The sequence below is a fragment of the Eschrichtius robustus genome, chromosome 11 (assembly GCF_028021215.1).
Source record: "Eschrichtius robustus isolate mEscRob2 chromosome 11, mEscRob2.pri, whole genome shotgun sequence".
In the NCBI taxonomy this organism is placed as follows: domain Eukaryota; kingdom Metazoa; phylum Chordata; class Mammalia; order Artiodactyla; family Eschrichtiidae; genus Eschrichtius; species Eschrichtius robustus.
In genome coordinates, this window is record NC_090834.1 from 77495040 (window position 1) to 77514500 (window position 19461).

The following is a 19461-nucleotide window of genomic DNA, read 5'->3' on the forward strand; positions in this document are numbered from 1 at the left end:
GAAGAAACCTCCACAAACACCTAAGGCCTGACTCACATTGGAGGCATCCCCAGGGTTTCGAAATGAAACTGTGTGCCCTTTCAGTTCACCGCAATCCCCATTGACAAAGTGAGTGCACCATTCCACGTACCAGGGCCGGACCTGGTGAGGCAAGCAAGTGCCTAGGGTGTGAAATTTAAGGCGGCGCTCACTCTCAGGTTCCTGCATGTGCAGGCTCGGCCCCGTGAGAGTGAGTGCTTCCTTAAATTGTGCACCCCGGGTGTTCCCTTGCCTCACTCTAGTCCCCGCCCTGCCTCACACGTTTCTGATCATGTGGCCCAGTGAGTGGCATTAAAGGTAATGGAAATAGGCTTTGTAGTTAGAAAGCTTCAAGTCTGGATCTTGGCTCCAGCTGGGAGACCTTGAGTGAGATATTTAACCCTTTGTGAGAGGCTTGACCTGAGCCTCAGTTTCCTCCTCTGTAAAATGGGACTGCAAAGAGCTGATCCATGGAGGGAACTCCAGAAATGGGCTGTCTCCCGCACTCAAATGGGAGCAGCGTCTCAGCCAGTTAGACTGGCGACACTCTTGGGGTCTTCTTCCTGCTGGACCCCACTATCTACGTCATCTCCTCTCCCTTGCCTCCTTCCATCCTCATCTCCCACCAGCTCCACATGGTCAGGAGGTGAAGAGGATATCCCTTAGTTGTCACCCTGCCCCTGCTGTCTTGGCGGGGCCCCTCCCGGCCCTGTAGCGTTCCTCTCCCCAGCCCCATCCGACAGCTGGGAGGACAGCCCGGGTCATCCTGTGGTGGGTGATTTTCTCCTGAGACGTCAGATGCCTTTGCGTTTCCTGCCGTCTGTGTGTGGAAGGGTTTCACTTAAGGGGAAGGAGAGAAGCAGGTTTGGGGGGGGATAGGAGGGAGCAGGGAGCCCCCCCTCATGGTCCCTGGTGATTCCAGTGCCTCAGGGCAAAGAGTGAAGGGGGCTGCTGCCCCGGGGGACAGGGAGGGGGCTCCTGGTCGGTGGTGGCAGCAGTGCCGAGAAGAGGAGGCCAGCCCATCTCTGGTCTGTAGACAGGAAGACTTTGGCCTTGACGAGTAATTGGGTTTAGAGGAAGACATAACTCCTTATCTTTCCTTGACCTGCAGCCTGTCCCATTTCAGCTGACGGAACCTCTGCCCACCAGCTGCTGAGGCCACAACCTTTGGGGTCACCCTTGACTCCTCCCTCTCCCCCACCCCCTCCCCACTCACTCCACATTAAATTGGTCAGGAAGTTCTGTTGCTCTTCCTGCAGGGTGCATCTGGTTTCTGATCATTTCTCCTAGCTCCCCTGAAACACCCTGCATGGAGCCATTGCTGTCCCTTGCCTGGATCGCTGCTGTGGCCTCCTAACCGCTGCCCCTGCAGTGTAAGCGTGACTTGGCAAGCCGGTGACGGCTAAAATGTGAGATCGTATCACTCCTCTGCCCAAACCCCTGCAGCAGTTCCCCGTCCCCTCCCCGCCCACACGGGCCCACAGGGCTCTGCAGGATCTGTCCCTGCCTCCACCCCTACCCCCACCTTCCTCTCCCGCCTGTGCCCCTGCCCAGCCCCTGGCTGCTCCTAGAAGGCAGGCGCACTCCCTTCTTAGGGTCTTTAGGGTCCAGACAGCGGTTCCCTCTGTCTGGAATGTTCTCCCAGATATCCAGTTGGCTCGTTCTCACTTCCTTCAAGTCCTGGGCAACTTCTCAGTGAGGCCTTCCCTGTCCTCCCCTTTATTATGGCCATCGTCCCAGCCACCCTCCCCAGCATGTGCCTGGAACATATTAGATGCTCAAAAATATGTGTACCTATGTATGCATATGTGTGTATTTATTGGATTAATAAGTAACCCCGAGAGATTTATCTTCATCTCAACCCTGACTTTCCCTCAATCCATCCTTTGCCAGTCCTTGAATCAGTTCTCATCTCTTAAAATCCCAGCGCCTGCCAGCCGCTGCCAGGCCGGAGCCCCTGTCAGGCCATGGGGTCTGTGCAGCTGGTGTGTGATGGGCACTCTATCCCCCTCCCGGAGGCAGGTGTTCTGGGTTCCCCAGGACGGAAGGCTGTGGGTGAGCACAGAGGGGCTCTGAACCAACAGTGCTCAGCCGGCTGTCTATGCCCATCCTGTGGATGAGGGAGGGTTTGGTGGTCCAGGACAGGAGCTTAGCCTCATCCTTCCAAGTGTCTCCTAATGCACTTTTGGGATGTGACTGGCTTATGAGCTGAGGGTTGCCAGGGTTATTAAATTTAGGACTGGTGAGTCATTGGCAAGACAGAAATGGCACTTCTCTTTCCAGGGTCTCAGGCCTGTTCCATGTCGTATGCATTGTCCCATTGTGCTCTTCCAACAGCCCTGTGAGGAGTATGCTTTTGTTATTGCCACTTTGCAGGTGTGGAGACTGAGACTCAGTGAGGTTAAGTCACTTCCCAAGGTGGCCCAGCTCATAAGTGATGGAGCTGGGATTTGAACTCAGGCCCGTGGGAGTGCAGAGCCCAAGCTCTCCCAGTCTGCTCTTCTCTCTGTCTACTGAATCCTGGTCCCAAGCCCTTCCTCCACTCTGAGGTTTGATTGACAGATAAGGAAGGTGCCTCTCACTCATCCCCATTCAACCACAGCCCCCAAGTTCTGCTGATGATATTCCCCAAATGTTTCTCGGCTCTGGTCCTTCCCTCTCGTGCAGAATCTAGGAGCCTCCTTTGGCTGGTACTCGGGGCCTCCACGACCTGTCTCCTCCCATGTCTCTAGTGCCCCATTGCTCTTAGCCTCAACTGTGTGCCGTGCTCCTAGGGAATTTAGGGTCTTTCCCTCACCCCTGCCTTTCCCACTTTCTTCCCTCACCTTCCCACCTCACCTCACCTCCTCTGCGTTGCACTTGGCCTCTAAGATCCAACTCGTGGTGTGTCATCTCCGTGCATCTTTTTGTAATCTCCTGGATTGAGCCCAGTGGCCTCCCCTGGACTTCACGGTGTCCTGTTTGGAACTGCTTAGCCCATTATTCAGACATTGTCTCTGAGGATTAAATGGGCCCCTAGCACAGCACCTAACTTGTAACAGATGGTCATTAAATGCAGTTAAGTTCAACAAGCATTTATCATGGCCTACTATGACCTGGGAGCTGTGCCAGGGCTTAGATGCATAAAGGTGAAGGAACTCGACCTCGGAGACCCAATTATTTTTTTTTAAGAAACGTGCTATTATCCCCAGTTTACAGCTGCAGAAACTGAGATTCAGAGAGCTGATTAGCTTGACCTAAGTCTCATAGCTACTCAGGGCCAGAGATGTGATTTTATTTGAACCTAAATATGTCTAAAATTCTAAGATCATGGTTCTCTCATGTCACTAGGCTGCCTCACTTAGGGTGTGTGTACAAACAAGGATGGAAAACTTAAGCTAAAGAAATTAATCTCTAATGGTGGGATTTGGGGCCTGAAGCAGAGGGTGGGCTAGGAGTTAAGGAGGAGGGGGGCACATAACCTTTCTCTTTCAGTTGGTCCTTAGGGAGTTGTCCACTTCTGCACTGCAGGCTGACTCAACCCACAGTCTTGGCTGTCCCCCTCGAGACTTCATTTCTGGCTCTCTCTGATTCACCTTTGGTCCCAGTGCCTTCCTTGTGTCCCCAGACCTGGAAGAGTTTGGGGAAAACTAGCCTATCAGGCACTTGTGTCCGGGTGGCAGATCACACTCTGCCTCTGTTGATGCTCCTTGGGTCACATCCTGTGTGTCTGCTCACTCCTGCCCTCGTGTCGGTGGTTTTTCCAGGTGGTGTACTTCACGGCCACGTTCCCGTATGTTGTACTCGTGATCCTTCTCATCCGAGGAGTTACCCTGCCTGGAGCTGGCGCTGGGATTTGGTACTTCATCACCCCTAAGTGGGAGAAACTTACGGATGCCACGGTGGGCTTCTGATTTCATTTATGACGCACCTGTGGGGGGAAACGGCACATGGGGATGGGTCCCGCTCCGGGACACTGTTTAGCAGAAGTGGTCAGACCTCTGCCCACAGGGCATCTCACTGTTTGCCTCCACAAGCTCCTGATAATCTTGAAACGTTACACACTCAGGAAGTTTTTAATGAGAAGTGAGCAGCTGGGGGTTTCAGATTCCTGAAATAGTTGTCCTACATCTGGGAGGCTGCCGAGGCTGAAATGAAGAATGAAATTCCCTTAATAGCTTTGGGCCACCTCATGCCACTTATCTGTTGCTAATTATAGTGTGTTGGAAATGGAGTTTTGCTGGTTGGAAAATAATAGCACTTAGGCAAACCGCAAGCAATTATAATTTAAAGGGCTCAGACAGATTTGAATACTTCTGGCACACCGACACAGAGCCAGCACACACTTATACTTTCTCTTGGCATATTCTGCATAGGCATATCTTACTCTAAAATTCCCAACCCCCAGAACTTCACATGAGGGGGTGATTGTTTAATAAGAAATGCATTTTCTCACCTTAAAGAAAAATCTGCTTTTCCAGAAGATTTTAAGAAAGCATAACTAGGATTGGGTTTGCACATAATGAAAAACCTCCAGATAATGGCAACTTAAACAAAAGTTTATTTCACTTGCAGCCCAGTGGTAGACAGTCAAGCACTGGTTGGGTGGCTCCATAGTGTCCCAGGTTCCTGTCTTTCTGCCCCACCATCCTCAGTGAATAGCTGCCATGTAGCTGCCAGAGCGCCACCCATCATGTCAGCATTCCAGGTGGCACAAAGCAGTGAGGGAAGAGATAGAGATAGGCATCCTCCTTCTCTTTAAAAGAGGAGAAAGCCAGAAATTCCACATAACACTTGATTTTCTCATCATTGGCCAGAAACTAAGTCATATGATGATTTCCTCTCAGCTGCACCTCTCCTTGATTCTGGGAGGTGGCCATTTGGCTGGACGGATGGCTGCCTTTAAATAAAACCACAGCCTTTGTTAGTAAGGAGCATGGGAGAATGGAGGTTGTGGTACAGACTTTGCCAGCACACACTTGAACTTTCTCTTTGCATACGTTAAGCACAATTTAAAAACCAGTTTTAATTTATAAAAATGATAGGAAGTCCATATCAAATCATATAAATCTATAGCTCAAACTCTTGAGTAGCTTTCTGGAATTTGATGAGGACAATTAAAAGAAATCACCAAGATGACCAAGCGGTGTTGTCAGCCAAGTTCGAGAATGAAGTGGCACTGTAAAATCCACTGAGCTGTGGCACAGAGCTTGCTTTACTTTGATGAGGGGCTACAGAATTTCAGATTTTTAGTAAGTTGTTGTAATCTTTAGGAATGTCAATTTTATTTTATTTTTTATTTTATGGGGGGAATGTCAATTTTAACAGGTTTTCATTTTGTATCCATGAATATTTTTGCTGTTCCAAATTGTTTTTTTGAGTGTGTTTCCAGCTAAAGAAAGGGCTCTCCCCTTCTGTATAGTTTTACATTGTAGGGCTTGCAAGCATGAAATGTGTACGTCGCTTGTTGAGTTCCTCTCCTTTGATTAGAATGAAGTTAGAGTCTCCCAGGTCATTTACTGCCTTTTTGGCTTCCAGTGCAAATGACATATGTTTCTCGTTTATGTTGGTGCCAAAGTCATCCTGTCCTGACTGCCTTTTTCCCCGGGGGAGATGGTGTGGCTTTGGGAGACTCCCCTCCCCCGGGCCAGCCTCCTTCAGTGACCTTGAATCTTCCCCTCTTTTGCCTCCCAGGTGTGGAAAGATGCTGCCACTCAGATTTTCTTCTCTTTATCTGCTGCATGGGGAGGCCTGATCACTCTTTCTTCCTACAACAAATTCCATAATAACTGCTACAGGTATGTGGAGGCACTTCAAGTCCCAGAGGTGTTGGGTGAGTGGGACTAGGGCCTGGGGACAGAATCGTGGGCTGTGTCATCAGACAACTGAGGCCATATCCTCACACTTCACCCAAGGCAGAGCCAGACAGTTAGCTCTGGTGTAGGGGAAATCGCCTGCTAAGGTCTAGCTGCTGGCTTCTGGTGGCCTGGCTTGGACCCCAACTTGCACCCCGATTCTGACACATGGGATGGAATTGAGTTTCTCTGTTTCTCAGCCATGCAGCTGGTTGTGTCTTGGAATAGTCATTTGTGAGCTATCTAGTCCATGGATACAGTTGTATGGTAGTCGCTGACGAAGTATGGTCATTCAGTCACTCGACAAACATTTTTCTAGAGAGCCCTGTAAGAAAGGCAGCATGGTACAGTGGAAAGAATACCTTGGTGATGGACGTGTTAATTAACTCAATGGTGGGACTCCTGTTTCAATGCATATGTATATCAAATCATCACGTTGTACACTTTAAATATGTTAAAATGTATTACAATTTTATCTGTCAGTTAAACCCAAAGTTATGCAAACTTTGAGTCCCCTCCCAGATTGAGGAAACAGAACATCAGGAGGTGGGACGGGCCCAGGAATCTACATATCGAGACAGGATCCTCAGGTGATTCTGGTGCAGGGTGACATTTGGATAGTGTGATATTAGGGGACTCTGGAACCCCAAAGATGTGAGAGAGCCTGGACAGCTTCTGGAGGAGGTGACATCTGAAAGTTAAATCCGTCTGTGACAAACAGTAAGAAAATACTGAGGGGATGATTAAAAAAAAAAAAGAAAGAAAGAACCTTGGAGTCAGAGAGACTTGCATTTGTATTATGACTTCACCATTTTCTAAAACTCCAAGACATGGGTAAGATACTTCACTTCTCTGAATCTCTGTTTTCTCATCTGTAAAATGCAGATTACAATATTTTGTTGAAGGGTAAGAGATGATGTATGCAAAATTCTCACAGCAATATTTTGCACATAGTAGGTGCTCAGTAGACAGCAGTTGCCATTCTTGTTCTTTTTAATCATGCATGAGATACTTCGTGAACCAAAAGGAAGAGATTATAGTTAAGCTGTGGCCTAGCCTGGCTGGGACGGCCTCACACAAGTGACATCTATGCTGGGCCAGATTTCAAAAGGTGTTAGGGGAGGAAGGGAATGTTTTCAGGTGGGGACGAGTGGGGATGGGTGTGATGGAGACGTGGCGGGGAGCAGGTTGGTGGGACTGGAGCAGGTGTGTGCTCACCGGGCAAGAAGCAAACGGGGCCTGAGAATTGGCTGAGGCCAGATTGGAGAGAGCCTCTGTGTTAGTCTCCTGGGGCTGCCGTAACAAATAACACAGAGTGAGTGACCTGAACAACAGAAATTAATTTTCTCGCAGTTCTGGAGGCTAGAAGTCCAAGATCAAGGTGTTGACAGGGCTGGTTTCTTCTGAACCCCCTCTGTGTGGCTTGTAGCTGGCCGTCTTCTCCCTGTGTCTCTACATGGTCTTCCCACTGTGCGCCCTGATCTCCTCTTCTTATAATGGCATCAGTCATATTGGATTAGCGCCCACTCTCACGATTTCCTCTTAACTTAATCACCTGTTTAAAGACCCTATTTTCAAATGCAGTCACATTCTGAGGAACTGGGGGTTGGGAGTTCGACATTTACATTTTGGGGGCACACAATTCAGCCCGTAACAGCTAGAATGCCAGACTAAGGTGTCTGAACTTCTTTGGTCATAGTTGCTTATTAACTTATGACCCGCGAGAATCAGTCTGAGCATCGTCCAAGGGGGAAGCATTGCTCTGGCTTTGTTAGAAATGAGGCTGTGTGGTGTGGCTAACGGGCAGGAAGTCTGGGTTCAAATCCGAACCTACCATTATGAGCCCATTACCTTCCCCTGGGCCTCAGTTTCCCCATCAGTAAACTAAGGTCCTGGACAAGGTGGGTTGAGCACTTGCTCTGTGCCAGGCTCTGTGTGGTGCAGGCCTCATCTGGTTCTGTCCGCACAGCAACCTGTGAGGGAGGTGGAGTCATTGCCACCATTTAAGGTCAGAGTGGAGAGAAGGGAACCCTCCTGCACTGTTGGTGGGAGTGTAAATTGATACAGCCACTATGGAGAACAGTGTGGAGGTTCCTTAAAAAACTAAAAATAGAGCTGCCATATGATCCTGAAATTCCACTCCTGGGCATATATCTGACGAAAACCATAATTTGAAAACATACATGCACTGTTTACTGCGGCACTATTTACAATAGCCAGGACACGGAAGCAACCTAAATGCCCATCAACAGAGGAATGGATAAAGAAGATGTGGTACATATATACAATGGAATATTACTCAGCCATAAAAAAGAACAAAATCATGCCATTTGCAGCCACATGGATGGACCTAGAGACTGTCATACTGAGTGAAGTAAGTCAGACAGAGAAAGACAAATATCATATGATATCGTTTATATGTGGAATCTAAGAAAAGGGTACAAATGAACTTATCTTCAAAACAGAAGTTTTTGTAGAGTTACAGATGTAGGAAACAAACTTATGGTTACCAGGGGGTAAGGGGGGGAAGGATAAATAGGGAGATTGGGATTGACATATATGTGCTACTATATATAAAATAGATGACTAATAAGGACCTACTGTATAGCGCAGGGAACTCTACTCGATACTCTGTAATGACCTATATGGGAAAAGAATTAAAAAAAAGAGTGGATATGTGTAAAATAAATAAATAAATAAAGTCAGAGTGGAGAGGAAGTGACTTGGTCAAGGTCATGCCTCTAACATGTAAGAGAATTTGGCCTCACGGCTCCATCTAGCTGTGACCCCTCTCTTGTGTCTGGGATGGACAGGGCAGGCCGGGAACGATGGCCAGCAGAGGGCGCTGGCACTGAGGTGCTGGTCTCTCTCCTCTCCCCGCCTCCCTTGCCCTTCTAGGCCCGTGTGCCCCAACCCCAGGCTGTTCTCATGCTTGGTGGCATCTGTTGGTCCCACCGCCTTCTCTTCTCTCATACGTCATTCCTGTCTCGGACTCTGCAAAAGGCCTCATCCCCTCAATTTCTGCTCTGATGGACAGACTTACCTCTGCCACTGCCAGGAGGGGAGATCCAGTTCTCGGGCAGGTGGAGCCAGAGCTCTGTCCCAGAGGCCCTGGAGCAGGGCAGTTAGGGGAGGGAGAGCTTTTTGAGTCTTTTGGTGCTTATCCACTTGGCCCAAGAGAGCCTGTGGTCAGGACTGGTGATTCCTTTCCTTGTGAATAAGAGAGAACAGGACCAGCCTGTTCCTATTCCTATTTAGGAATGGGCATGTGGACATGGGCACACAAACACGCGAGCACACATTCACGTGTCCCTCCCCTATCCCTTCCTCCTCACAAAGCACGCCTATTGGCAAACTTGTCTCTTCCTCCCAGGGACACCCTAATTGTTACCTGCACCAACAGTGCCACGAGCATCTTCGCCGGCTTCGTCATCTTCTCAGTCATCGGCTTCATGGCCAATGAACGCAAGGTTAACATCGAGAACGTGGCAGACCAAGGTACAGTGCGCTGGTCACCCTGCTGTCGTAGGGCAGGTTCCAGGTTCACACCCTGAGCTCCTCATTTATGCTATGCTAGGAAGTTGGCCTTCTGGAACAGGCTGGAGAGGGGGACAGCCTAGGTCCCCCTTTGCGGAGGGACCCAGAACAGCTGGAGTCTGAAGCTCATGCAGGGTTAGATCTGGCCGGTCCTTCCCCAGAGGTGTGTCTATAAAGGCCCCTTTCCTGCTTCCCTCTCCTTTCCTTTGTTTTCCCGTCCTCTCTTAACTCAGCTCCAGCAGAAGTAAGGTCTCTACCTGTTGGGCACGGGGAGAGGATTCTCTAGGCAAACTAATGCTCCTGCAGCGGATGTAGGCACAACCTGCTTCAGGGTGGCATTCCTTGCCGAGGGCTCTGTAGGCACCAAACACTAATGCTTAGCAAGAGCAGCCTTTTCCTGATGAAGCACTTTCCTGGTTGTTAGGTCAGATGTGTTCTCGGGGTCTTCTGCTTAGTTCACAATGCAGACCCTGCAAATTGTTTCCCCAGTGGGTGGAAAGGTTGGACGGCGGTGGTGGGAGGGATGTGGAATAAATGTTTACCTTCTGCCCAAGTGATCCCTCTATTAATGGCTAGCATTTGTGTGGTCCCTTTGGAGTGTACAGAGAGCTCTCCTTTTTTATCTCATTTAATCCATATTTCTAGCACAGAATCTTGTAGACAGTGTGTAATATTTTTAGTTAACTTTTTACTTCCACCCAGCCTTATTCTACAGAGGATTTGGGCGCTGAGCAGGTCTCAGTGATTGAGGGATTTCATCGTGGCGTTGTCTATCGTGACGGGCATTCTGTAATCAGGCATTTATGGGCTGCCGTGGTGTAGGGACTGTGCCAGGGGCTGTGGGGACAGGGCTGTGGGCCCAGACGATCCAGAGTGTGGACCTGTCTGTGACTTCTCTGTGCAGTTATCTTTCTTCAAGGAGCTCACTGCAAGTCTCAGATAATGGCTCAGACGCCAGCACGAGAAAGAACTAGGCCCTAGCAATGTCACCTTCTTGGTGGGCCGCTGGCTGTCTCCTGGCTCCCTAAGGATAATTAATTACTGCTTCAGCGGCGCTGGTGGTGCACTGCAGCCCTCAAAGGGTTAAAGAGCCAGCTTGTTGGTGGGGGGGAGCTGTCTCTCCCTGCAGAGGGTGCTGGACCCCCAGGGATTTTGGTTCTGCAGCAGTGCGCTAAATTAGAGGTCCCAGAGCTGAGCAAATGCCCTTCCCTGGTTGAAAAATTTAAACCTTCTGGGGAGCAGGGAGGTGGTGAGGGGGAGGGAGGGAGTGGCGGAGGCTTTGTTTTCGGGGTGCCTGTACCACCCACGCTGTCCTCATTTCCTTCCAGCAGCGTAGCTGGAGCAGGTACGTCCTGTTCCACCTGCCAGCAGATCTGAGGTGTTCTGTTATTTTTGTGACATTACTGAGCTCCTTGTGAACCGGTGGCCGAGTGGCCAGAGATAGTGATTCTTAAGATGTGGGCCACATTCGTCAACTCTTCTGAACGTTTCCTGCCCCAGGAAAGGGATCTGGGGGCACAAGTTGCTAAAACCCAAATTAAATTTTGTTTTTCGTTTATATAAAAAGCATCAGACAAATGGCCTGTTTCCCTCTGAAACTTCCCCTTTTCAGAATTTTTTCATTTCCTCTGATTTTAACAGGGAGAGAGGAGTACTTCTCACAGATTCTAACGTGTTGTGTTCATACAGTTGACCCTTGAACAATGCAAGGGTTTAGGGGCGCCGACCCTCCATACAGTCAAAAATCCGTGTTATAATTTAGAGTCAGCCCTTCGTAGATACAGTTCCTCTGAATCTGCAATTCCTCCGCATCCATGGATTCAACCAACTGCAGATTGTGTTGTACTGTAGTATTTACGATTGAAAAAAATCCATGTCTGAGTGGACTCGTGCAGTTCAAAACTGTGTTGTTCAAGGGCCAACTGTACTTGGTAGTTTCTCATTGTCACCAGCGCAGGGACAGTGGGTCTCATCCCACAAGGGAGGGGCAGTGGTCCGGGAGGTCTTCTGAATTCGCATACATTCTTATATGTGATTAGCAGGCTTGTCCAATTTCCTCCGTTGTAATGGAGGCTCTGCAGAATACAGAGATCGGGGTCAGGCCTGCATTAGGTGCCAGCCCCAAGCTCTCCTAGCTGGGCAACATTGGCACGTGGACATTCAGTTCATTTTTGCTGACCCAACATTAGTAACTGTGCTTTGGTATTCAGCCAAAAGCAGGTTCTCTTTAATGACCTAACCCTAGTCCATTTCATTTACAGCTCCCTTGTAAGGGAGGCTCAAAGTCATTACCCCAAATCTTGGCCGTATCAGAGCTTCTGGGGGCTTGAGGGTGGGATTGGTGATGAGACCAAGCTGTCCTCTGCTTTTACGATGGGCACAGGGAAGGGGGTGTGGTCTTCTCAGGCATCTACGCCGGAGAAGGAGCTTGCTGGGAAGTCAGCCTTTTAGAGTCATCTCCCAGCCAACTGCTACCTGGGGAGCACTGACTCACGGTCAGAATCCAACTCAGAGCCCTGCCGAGATGCTCACCCACTAGCGGCAAGACTCGGTTAGACCACAGCAGAGGAACACAGAGGTGCGTATTGCATATAGAGTCCCAGGTCTAGGTGGTAACTCTCAGGTAACCAGGCCACTAGGAAGTTCTGCCCTGGCTCCCTCACCCCCTCATAGTTCAGAGACCCTGCTGATCAAGATGAACGCTCTCAAACTGGACTGACCGTCCCACCATCTGTCTGTCACCTGGATGCCAATCCTTCCAAAGGCACAGGAAAGGGTTCCGGTGCTGCGTCCTCTGAGAACGCGTCCACATGTAGTAGGTTTCTCAGCAGAGTAACCACTCCCCGTGTGCTTCAGGTCGTGATGGGTCCATTGACCGGAGCCCCTGGTTGTGTCTTCAGTGGCTCTCTAGGACCAAGGAGGCTGTCACTGTAGGTCTCTGGGGGCCCCGCCCAAGATGCTGGCACGCAGAACCCCTTTGATCCCCTCTCATGGGAAGAGTAATAATGGTCAATGCTTACTGAGTTCTCGCCACAGCCAGGCATTGTTCTGAGCCCTTTACTTGTATCAACACACTTACTGCTCACAGAAACTCCCTGAGTGTAGGTGCCATTATTATCTCCATTGTACGGATAAGGAAACTGAGGTTTGTCCGGAGTCTTAGCTGCGGTCCCGCAGCTAGTAAGAGGCAGAGCCAGTTTTCTGGCCCATGGGGGAGAGGAGCCTGCAGTCCACCCACTGGGCCTTGCTGCCTCCCAGAGGCAGAGGAAGGAGGCAGGACTCAGCCTCCATCAGACGCAAGGGCCTCGCCCGGGGAAAACTCCACCGTGGCTCGGACAGTCCATCTTTCTGAACTCTACAAAATGTTCTAAAACTGTATTTAAAAAATCCACTCTCTAGCCATCTTGGATAAATGGAGTTTGCTGAAAATGATGCCTTTACCCTGCATACTTTAGGGAGGCTGCTGAAATGGAAACAGGCCGAATATTTTGAAATCATTCCCCTCCCTGAAAAAGCAGTAAAGCCCAAACGGCCAGAATCCTGTTAAGCAATGAGCCGAGGTCCTCCGGCAGTGGCCATTTGAAGACCTTCTCGACCACTTCATGGGCCAAAACTGAACTGGCTTCCTTGGTGTTCCGGACACTGAACTGGCTTCTTCAGTGCATTGCATTTGAGACCTATTTTGAACTGTAGCTTAATACAGATTTTTCTTTTATGGTTCACTCAGGGAGCCTTCAGAGGCTGTCTCTACTGTCTGTTCAATAAATGTATCGAGCGGGGGTATCTTAGGCATTCCAGGCTTTATGTTTTAAATACCCAAAGCCCTAGGCAACATTGGGAGCTAACAACCTGATGAATTCCAGTTTAAAAAAGTGTCATTATGCTTGAGTTATAAAAACTCCAGGAGCTACGATTTCTGGCTTCCAGACGTGCGCTGGCTGTGGATTACCCTGACGTTCCCTGGTCTCTGCCCCTTATCATCTAGGTTTCTACCTACAGGGAAATTCACAACTACCAGGTCTTTAGCCATCTTCCCAGTGAGGCTGTGAGGAAGATAGGAACGGCTGGTGGGGCTTTATGTTAGCAGACAAAACTGCAGCTCAGACATCCTCAACCAAGACCACACGTGATATTCTTGGGAAAACTGGAATCGGAGCTGCTAATTTCCAAGTTCATTGTCCACCCCTAAGAAAAGCTAATATTCTGTGAGTGCTGATGATGTGCAAGGCACTGGTCTCAGTGCTTTACGTGCGTTTCCTCATTTGTCCCTCATAACCGCCCTGTGAGGAACTATTGTTATCCCCATTTTACAGATGGGCAAGATTGAGGCTTACAGAAATTAAGTAACTTCTCTAGGGTTGCACAGCTGGCAAGTCATGGAGTCTGAATTTGGACCCAGGTCTGTCTAACTATTAGAGACCAAACTCTCTTAACTCTTATATCATGCTTCCCTCTTCCCCACTTAATTACCTGTGGACTGATGTAGCCCCATCTTTACCAAGCCTTTATAGGGCAAATTCCTAAAAGTGTTAGATTGATTCATGTTTTATGTAAATGGCTTCTCCTGGAGGAGTGACTAGGAAGAAGGGTAACAAAATGGGGAAACGATGTCATTCTGGGCATGTTTAACCCTTACAGCAGGGTTTCTCCACCTCAGCACTCTTGACATTTGGGTCGGATAATTCTTTGTTGTGGGGACTGTCCCATGCATTGAAGGATGTTTAGCAGCAACCCTGGCCTTTCCACACTAGACACCAGTAATCATCCCCCATGACATCCCAGTTATGAGAATCAAAAATGGCTCCAGACATTGCCATATGTGCCCAGGGGGGCAAAATCACCCACTGTTCTAGAGGGTAATTATTACATTCTCCCCCAACTTATGAACACAAAGATGGAGGTTTTCATGTTATTTGCATGGGAAACAGCCTGGCCTTAGAGTCGAGTTGGCCCCGAGTCTCTGCTTTGGCACTCTTTTTGAGCTTCTCCTCTGAGTTCCCTGAGATGTGGACCTAATTCCCCTGGTCCTTCCCTTCTGGGAGCTTGAGATCTAATTGGGGAAATGGATAGAGAGGAGTAAAAACATAGCAAATAGCAGGAGCAGCATGTGATAACTAACAACTCAGGGCTTCCATGGAGAGAGGACCCTGTGGGCTTCCAGGAAGAGGTGGCCTTGAGCTGGACCTGTTTGCAGTCATGTGTCTTGTTCCTTCCAGGGCCAGGCATTGCATTTGTGGTTTACCCGGAGGCTTTAACCAGGCTGCCCCTCTCTCCGTTCTGGGCCATCATCTTTTTCCTGATGCTCCTCACTCTTGGACTTGACACTATGGTGAGCCCCTCCCCGCTTCGATCCCTGCTTCTCCTGAAGACTCCTGTCCTGGGTCTTGCATCCAGCCTGCAATGGGGTTGAGCTTAGTGGTACTTAAACGTTTCCCTGAGGGATGTAGGGATGGTGAGGTACCTGTCCAGGGCTCAGGATAACCTTGCATTTGTGGGTGACTCAGATGATGGGGCGAAGGAGCCGTGCTCTCTCCCTCTCTGTTCTCCATGCAAGTTTTAGCCTGTGTACTTCCTGCTTTTGGTGTCATTTTGCCAAAGCAAGTTCTTTGGGGCTGAATAAGGGAAAATAATATGAGGTCAGTTTTAGGGGAATTGCTCTGGGGCTGAGACTACTACAAATCATGCTGACAGGCACTCAGAGTTTAGTAGTTGGGTGCAAAGAGGGTTTTTCCTCAAGCAGAAGATCAAATGCTATTTAAACGGGAGGCGAGGAATTTACATCTCATGAATACAAAGTGAAGCTTAAAGTGTCCTGATGGATGGGTATGAGTGCAGCCTCTGGGGGCTGGAAACACTGCTCTAAGGCCCACATCCTGCTTGGATTCCCCTCGCTGGCCTTGTGGGTTGGACCCCAGCAAAGTCTTTCAGACCCATCGAGGGAATGCAACCCTAAAACCCAAACCTCATACAAATACCACTTTGCCTGATGGGAAACACAAAGGGCTTTTTGGAGCCTTTGGGGTTGGGCGGTGTGTCTCAGGTGTCGCTTTGCTGGCATCGTTCCAGTTTGCCACCATCGAGACCATAGTGACCTCCATCTCGGACGAGTTTCCCAAGTACCTGCGCACACACAAGCCAGTCTTTACTCTGGGCTGCTGCATTTGTTTCTTCATCATGGGCTTCCCGATGATCACTCAGGTAAGCTGCCTGCTGGGCGCAGGCTTGGGATGGGGGCAGGTTGCAGGGGGGCCTGACGGCTCTCCAGCCTTTTACTCTTAGCTCCCGGACCTTATAACAACAGCCAAATCATTGCCATTTCCATGTAGATGGCATCAGTTCATTAGGGATTCTTACCACAGAGGAAAATATGTCACCTTGGCTACTAATGATACTTCTAGCATCTTCGTAATTGAGATGTAGCCTTCTTGAGCCAACGAGACAGGTGTGTCCTACTTTAAGAAAATGGAATACATGAAAATACTGACCAGAGAAATTGATTACCTGTCATATACAAGATTTATAGCCACTTGAGTTCCTTCTAGTCCTGAGTGTCTGGTAAGTTGAGTATTAGCTTACCTGAGATATATATATATATATTGCTGTCCCTGTGACCTTGAGCGAGTCACTACTTTGGGCCTTGGTTTCTTCATCTGGAAAATGATAGATTGAAAGGAGATGGTCTCTAAGCCTCATCTATTGTAGAGAGACTTAAAGAGTGAGCTGAAAATGCAACGGGTTGCTTGAGGAGTGCCCAGAGACACCTAAAGGTCACATGAAGGTCAGTCACATGCAGGTATATGGGTAGAAATGGTCATCTATTGCTTAAAGCAAAAATGAAGCAATCTGGCTACTTTCACATATACATCTTCAGATGCTGACCTTTGCCTTTTAAGAGTAAGATGTTAGATCACTTTTCTGGGCTTGTTCTATTGATTAGCTCGGAGTCTTTCCAGGGACTGCTTTGCTAACACGGCAAGTCCCCCAGCTTACATACCTGGCCAGCGTTAGGTTACTGATGTCAAGGGGAGGGGAGATCCTTTGACTCCTGTTTGCACCTGACCCTGCTCAGGATGGAAGGATTGACTGCTAGAAGTGGGAGACAGCCTAGATCCAGGCCTATTGATGTCGGTTGTTTCTCTCCCCTACCAGGGTGGAATTTACATGTTTCAGCTTGTGGACACGTATGCCGCCTCCTACGCCCTCGTCATCATTGCCATTTTTGAGCTCGTGGGGATCTCCTATGTGTACGGTAAGGGAACCACTGTGCCTGATGCTGAGGCAGAACTTAGTGTCGGTTGCCAAGCGTCCATGGCAAGCAGGTTTCCCGTATTTTGTAAGACAATGAAAGGGCTTCATTGCAGCTATTTAGGAAACATAAGAGAGCTGTACCTTTATTTCCAGCTTGCCTCAGGACCACTGGGGTCTAGATTTAATAGAGAAACAAAAGACGGCTGATGGTGAAACTCAGTAGTCTTTGTACCAGAAACTGCTAGGACCAGGACATGCCTTTGGGTGTGGTCTGGCAAGTGAACCGTCGTTAATGCCTGAGGACAATGGCCAGATTGGGTGGCGGGGGAAGGCTTCTTTTGCATTTTGAGGTCTCAGTAGCTGCAGTCTTCCTGTAGCTTGAGGTGAGGAGAAGCGTCATGGCTGGTTCCTGGATACTTTAGTGAGAAAAGAGAACACAGGCCTAACAGATCCTTAGGAGACTTCATTAGCATCATGGGAGCCTGTGATACAAGATCTCAACCCCAGATTTTCCCAGGAAGAAACTGCCTGTTCCTTTACAGATTAACCCTTCTTAATATCACCATAGCAACCTGCATCCCATAATCATCAGGGCCATTATCTAGAAGAACAGGAATGGTAAGTCAGCAGATGCCGTCTTTGCCCTTCACGTGGAGGTATCTGGGCGTGCGGGGGAGGGGGTCTCACCGGGTGATCTCCTGGGCTCCTTGTGTGCAGTGTGCGCCGCCGGTCAACACAAGCAAGTCCTATTGGGTTCAAGGCACTGCTGACTTCCCTGTGCCTCGAAGTCTCAGAATCATCCCTAATATAGATAAGGCCTCCTTAGCAAATACCAGGAAGGTGAAAAATGCCAACTCAGATGATCCATCTGTACTTCAGGACCAAAAGGAGATGGTAAAAAGAAAGGCAGGGTATCACTTGGATGCAGGATGTCCTTGGTATGAGCATCTTGCTTTTAATGTAATTGTTAGCCTCCTGTCCATCAGGGTTCAGCAGCTTCTTGCTTGCCTGAAAAACGCATTAAAATGGAGGGTGATGGGGAATCAAAATAGAAAAAGGAAACCTCTCATGTAAACGTTAGGTGCCCTAGAAACAGGAAGATACTGTAGTCATTGTTAGGTGTTGGCAGAAGGGAACTTTGTCTCAGCTGGAGATTACATCCCCCTGCAGGGAGAGTTTAGTTTCTGGCTAGAGAAGTGGGCAGGCATGCCAGCTGTCGTGATGGGATCAGAGGCCAAACTGCCAACACTTTGGGCTGATGAGACAGCCTGGAGCCTTGCAGTGACACTGTGATTGAGGACCTGCATTTAGGGTGAGGCTTCAAAGAGCTTCCTACCTGAGCAGAGAGTGGCAGAAGCCCAGCCAATCTACCACAATCCTAACTTTCTGCCCAGATACCAAAGGCTTTGCCATGGAGAGGCCTCTGGGGCCCTCCTTTGGAAACTCAAGCCCTCGTGGGTCTGTATATAAGCTAAAGTCACCAGATGGTCTGTTGGCAAAGTCAGGAAAGCTCTTCACTGCAGCACTGGCCCAGGTGCAGGAAGCCATCTCATTGACCTCCTCTGCTGTCTGTATCCTCGCTGCTATTTGCCACAAAAGACACATTTGCACAATTCTTTCCAATAAAACAGGGCTGTTCAGTGTGGTTTACAAGCATCATTAAAACAGAAACCTTTTAACATCTCTATTTTTAGAACTTAAGTAGCTCCCCCCAGCCTCCATATAAAACTGATGGTAGATTTTTTGGTTCTGAAGGAAAAAATAAGTCCTGAGTGCTTCATTCCCTGGGCTCTGCTAATCTTCCTGGGGACCACCCAGGAAATCGCCTGGCCTCTAGAGGGCTGGTGCTGGGCCAGCTTCCAGGTCCAGGTGGACTCTGTGCTGAGCTCAGGGTGAACTTGACTCCTGCTGTGTCGGATGTGGGTGTGAACCTCTGATTTGGACCTGGATGGAATTCTAAGAAGGGACTCTTAGAAGAAATATTTGAGATAAGCTAACATAATTGTTAGAGGTGAAAGCAAAAGCCTGCACAAATATATAATGTACGCTCCCGAGGACACTGGATTCTTTATTGAGATGATGAGGCCCCAAACAAATGCAAGGTTAGTTTAAGGAGGTTGAACATGAACCTGTGAAGAGGGAAAATGAACCCGACTGATTTGATTCCCCCCCATCCTGGCTGCTGAATTTGAAAAATAAGTAGGTGGATTGCAGAGATTTGTGTTTTCTTCTTAGTTCTAATGATCTCTAGAGTCTAGATTCTAGAGGTTGCCATTCAAACATTTAAAATACAGTAGGTACAATTTTCAAGTTTTATCTTTAGATCAAAATATCTGATTCAGGTTCTCAAGGCAACACTCTTCAAAGGCCAATATTTGGGTTTGAGGTAGCTAGAAAAGTGGCACTCCCTGAGTTTGGTGTAGGGACAATCCCTTTAACAGACTGTTACCTAATAGAGTCGCTTTGAAGAAGTGATTTGCATTTTCCTGGGAGCCAATACAGGGACTTTCTCGCTGGGGGGACCATAGGATTGACCTGCCACCACAAAGCCCTGCTGCCTGCTTATCTGCCTGGCTCTACACTGTGCATTTCCCCCAAATCACTATATGCTCAATTGTCTTGATCTGTTTTCTTCCATGTTGATCAGTTTCTTGTTTCACATCCTACCCCCACTCTGTCTTTCTCCACATCCTCGTGAGGGATGTTAGAGTCACACAGGCAATGACGTTTACAGGATGGAATATGTCATTCTCCAGTTCTGGTTGTCCATCCTGCAGGCTGAACGCCTCAAAGTTTTTTTGTTTTTGTTTTTAGTATAAAAGAA

The 19461-nt window shown here is 48.7% G+C and overlaps 1 protein-coding gene across 1 annotated transcript in view; it reads left to right on the forward strand.

Moving 5' to 3' along the window:
- Window positions 1-19461, forward strand: part of SLC6A5 (solute carrier family 6 member 5) — a 53890-nt gene that overhangs the window by 23460 nt on the left and 10969 nt on the right. The window contains exons 7-12 of the mRNA XM_068554895.1: window positions 3765-3899; window positions 5692-5795; window positions 9226-9350; window positions 14606-14718; window positions 15456-15587; window positions 16539-16638. Coding sequence (XP_068410996.1) covers window positions 3765-3899; window positions 5692-5795; window positions 9226-9350; window positions 14606-14718; window positions 15456-15587; window positions 16539-16638 — 709 coding nt within the window. The remainder of the gene's footprint in view (window positions 1-3764; window positions 3900-5691; window positions 5796-9225; window positions 9351-14605; window positions 14719-15455; window positions 15588-16538; window positions 16639-19461) is intronic.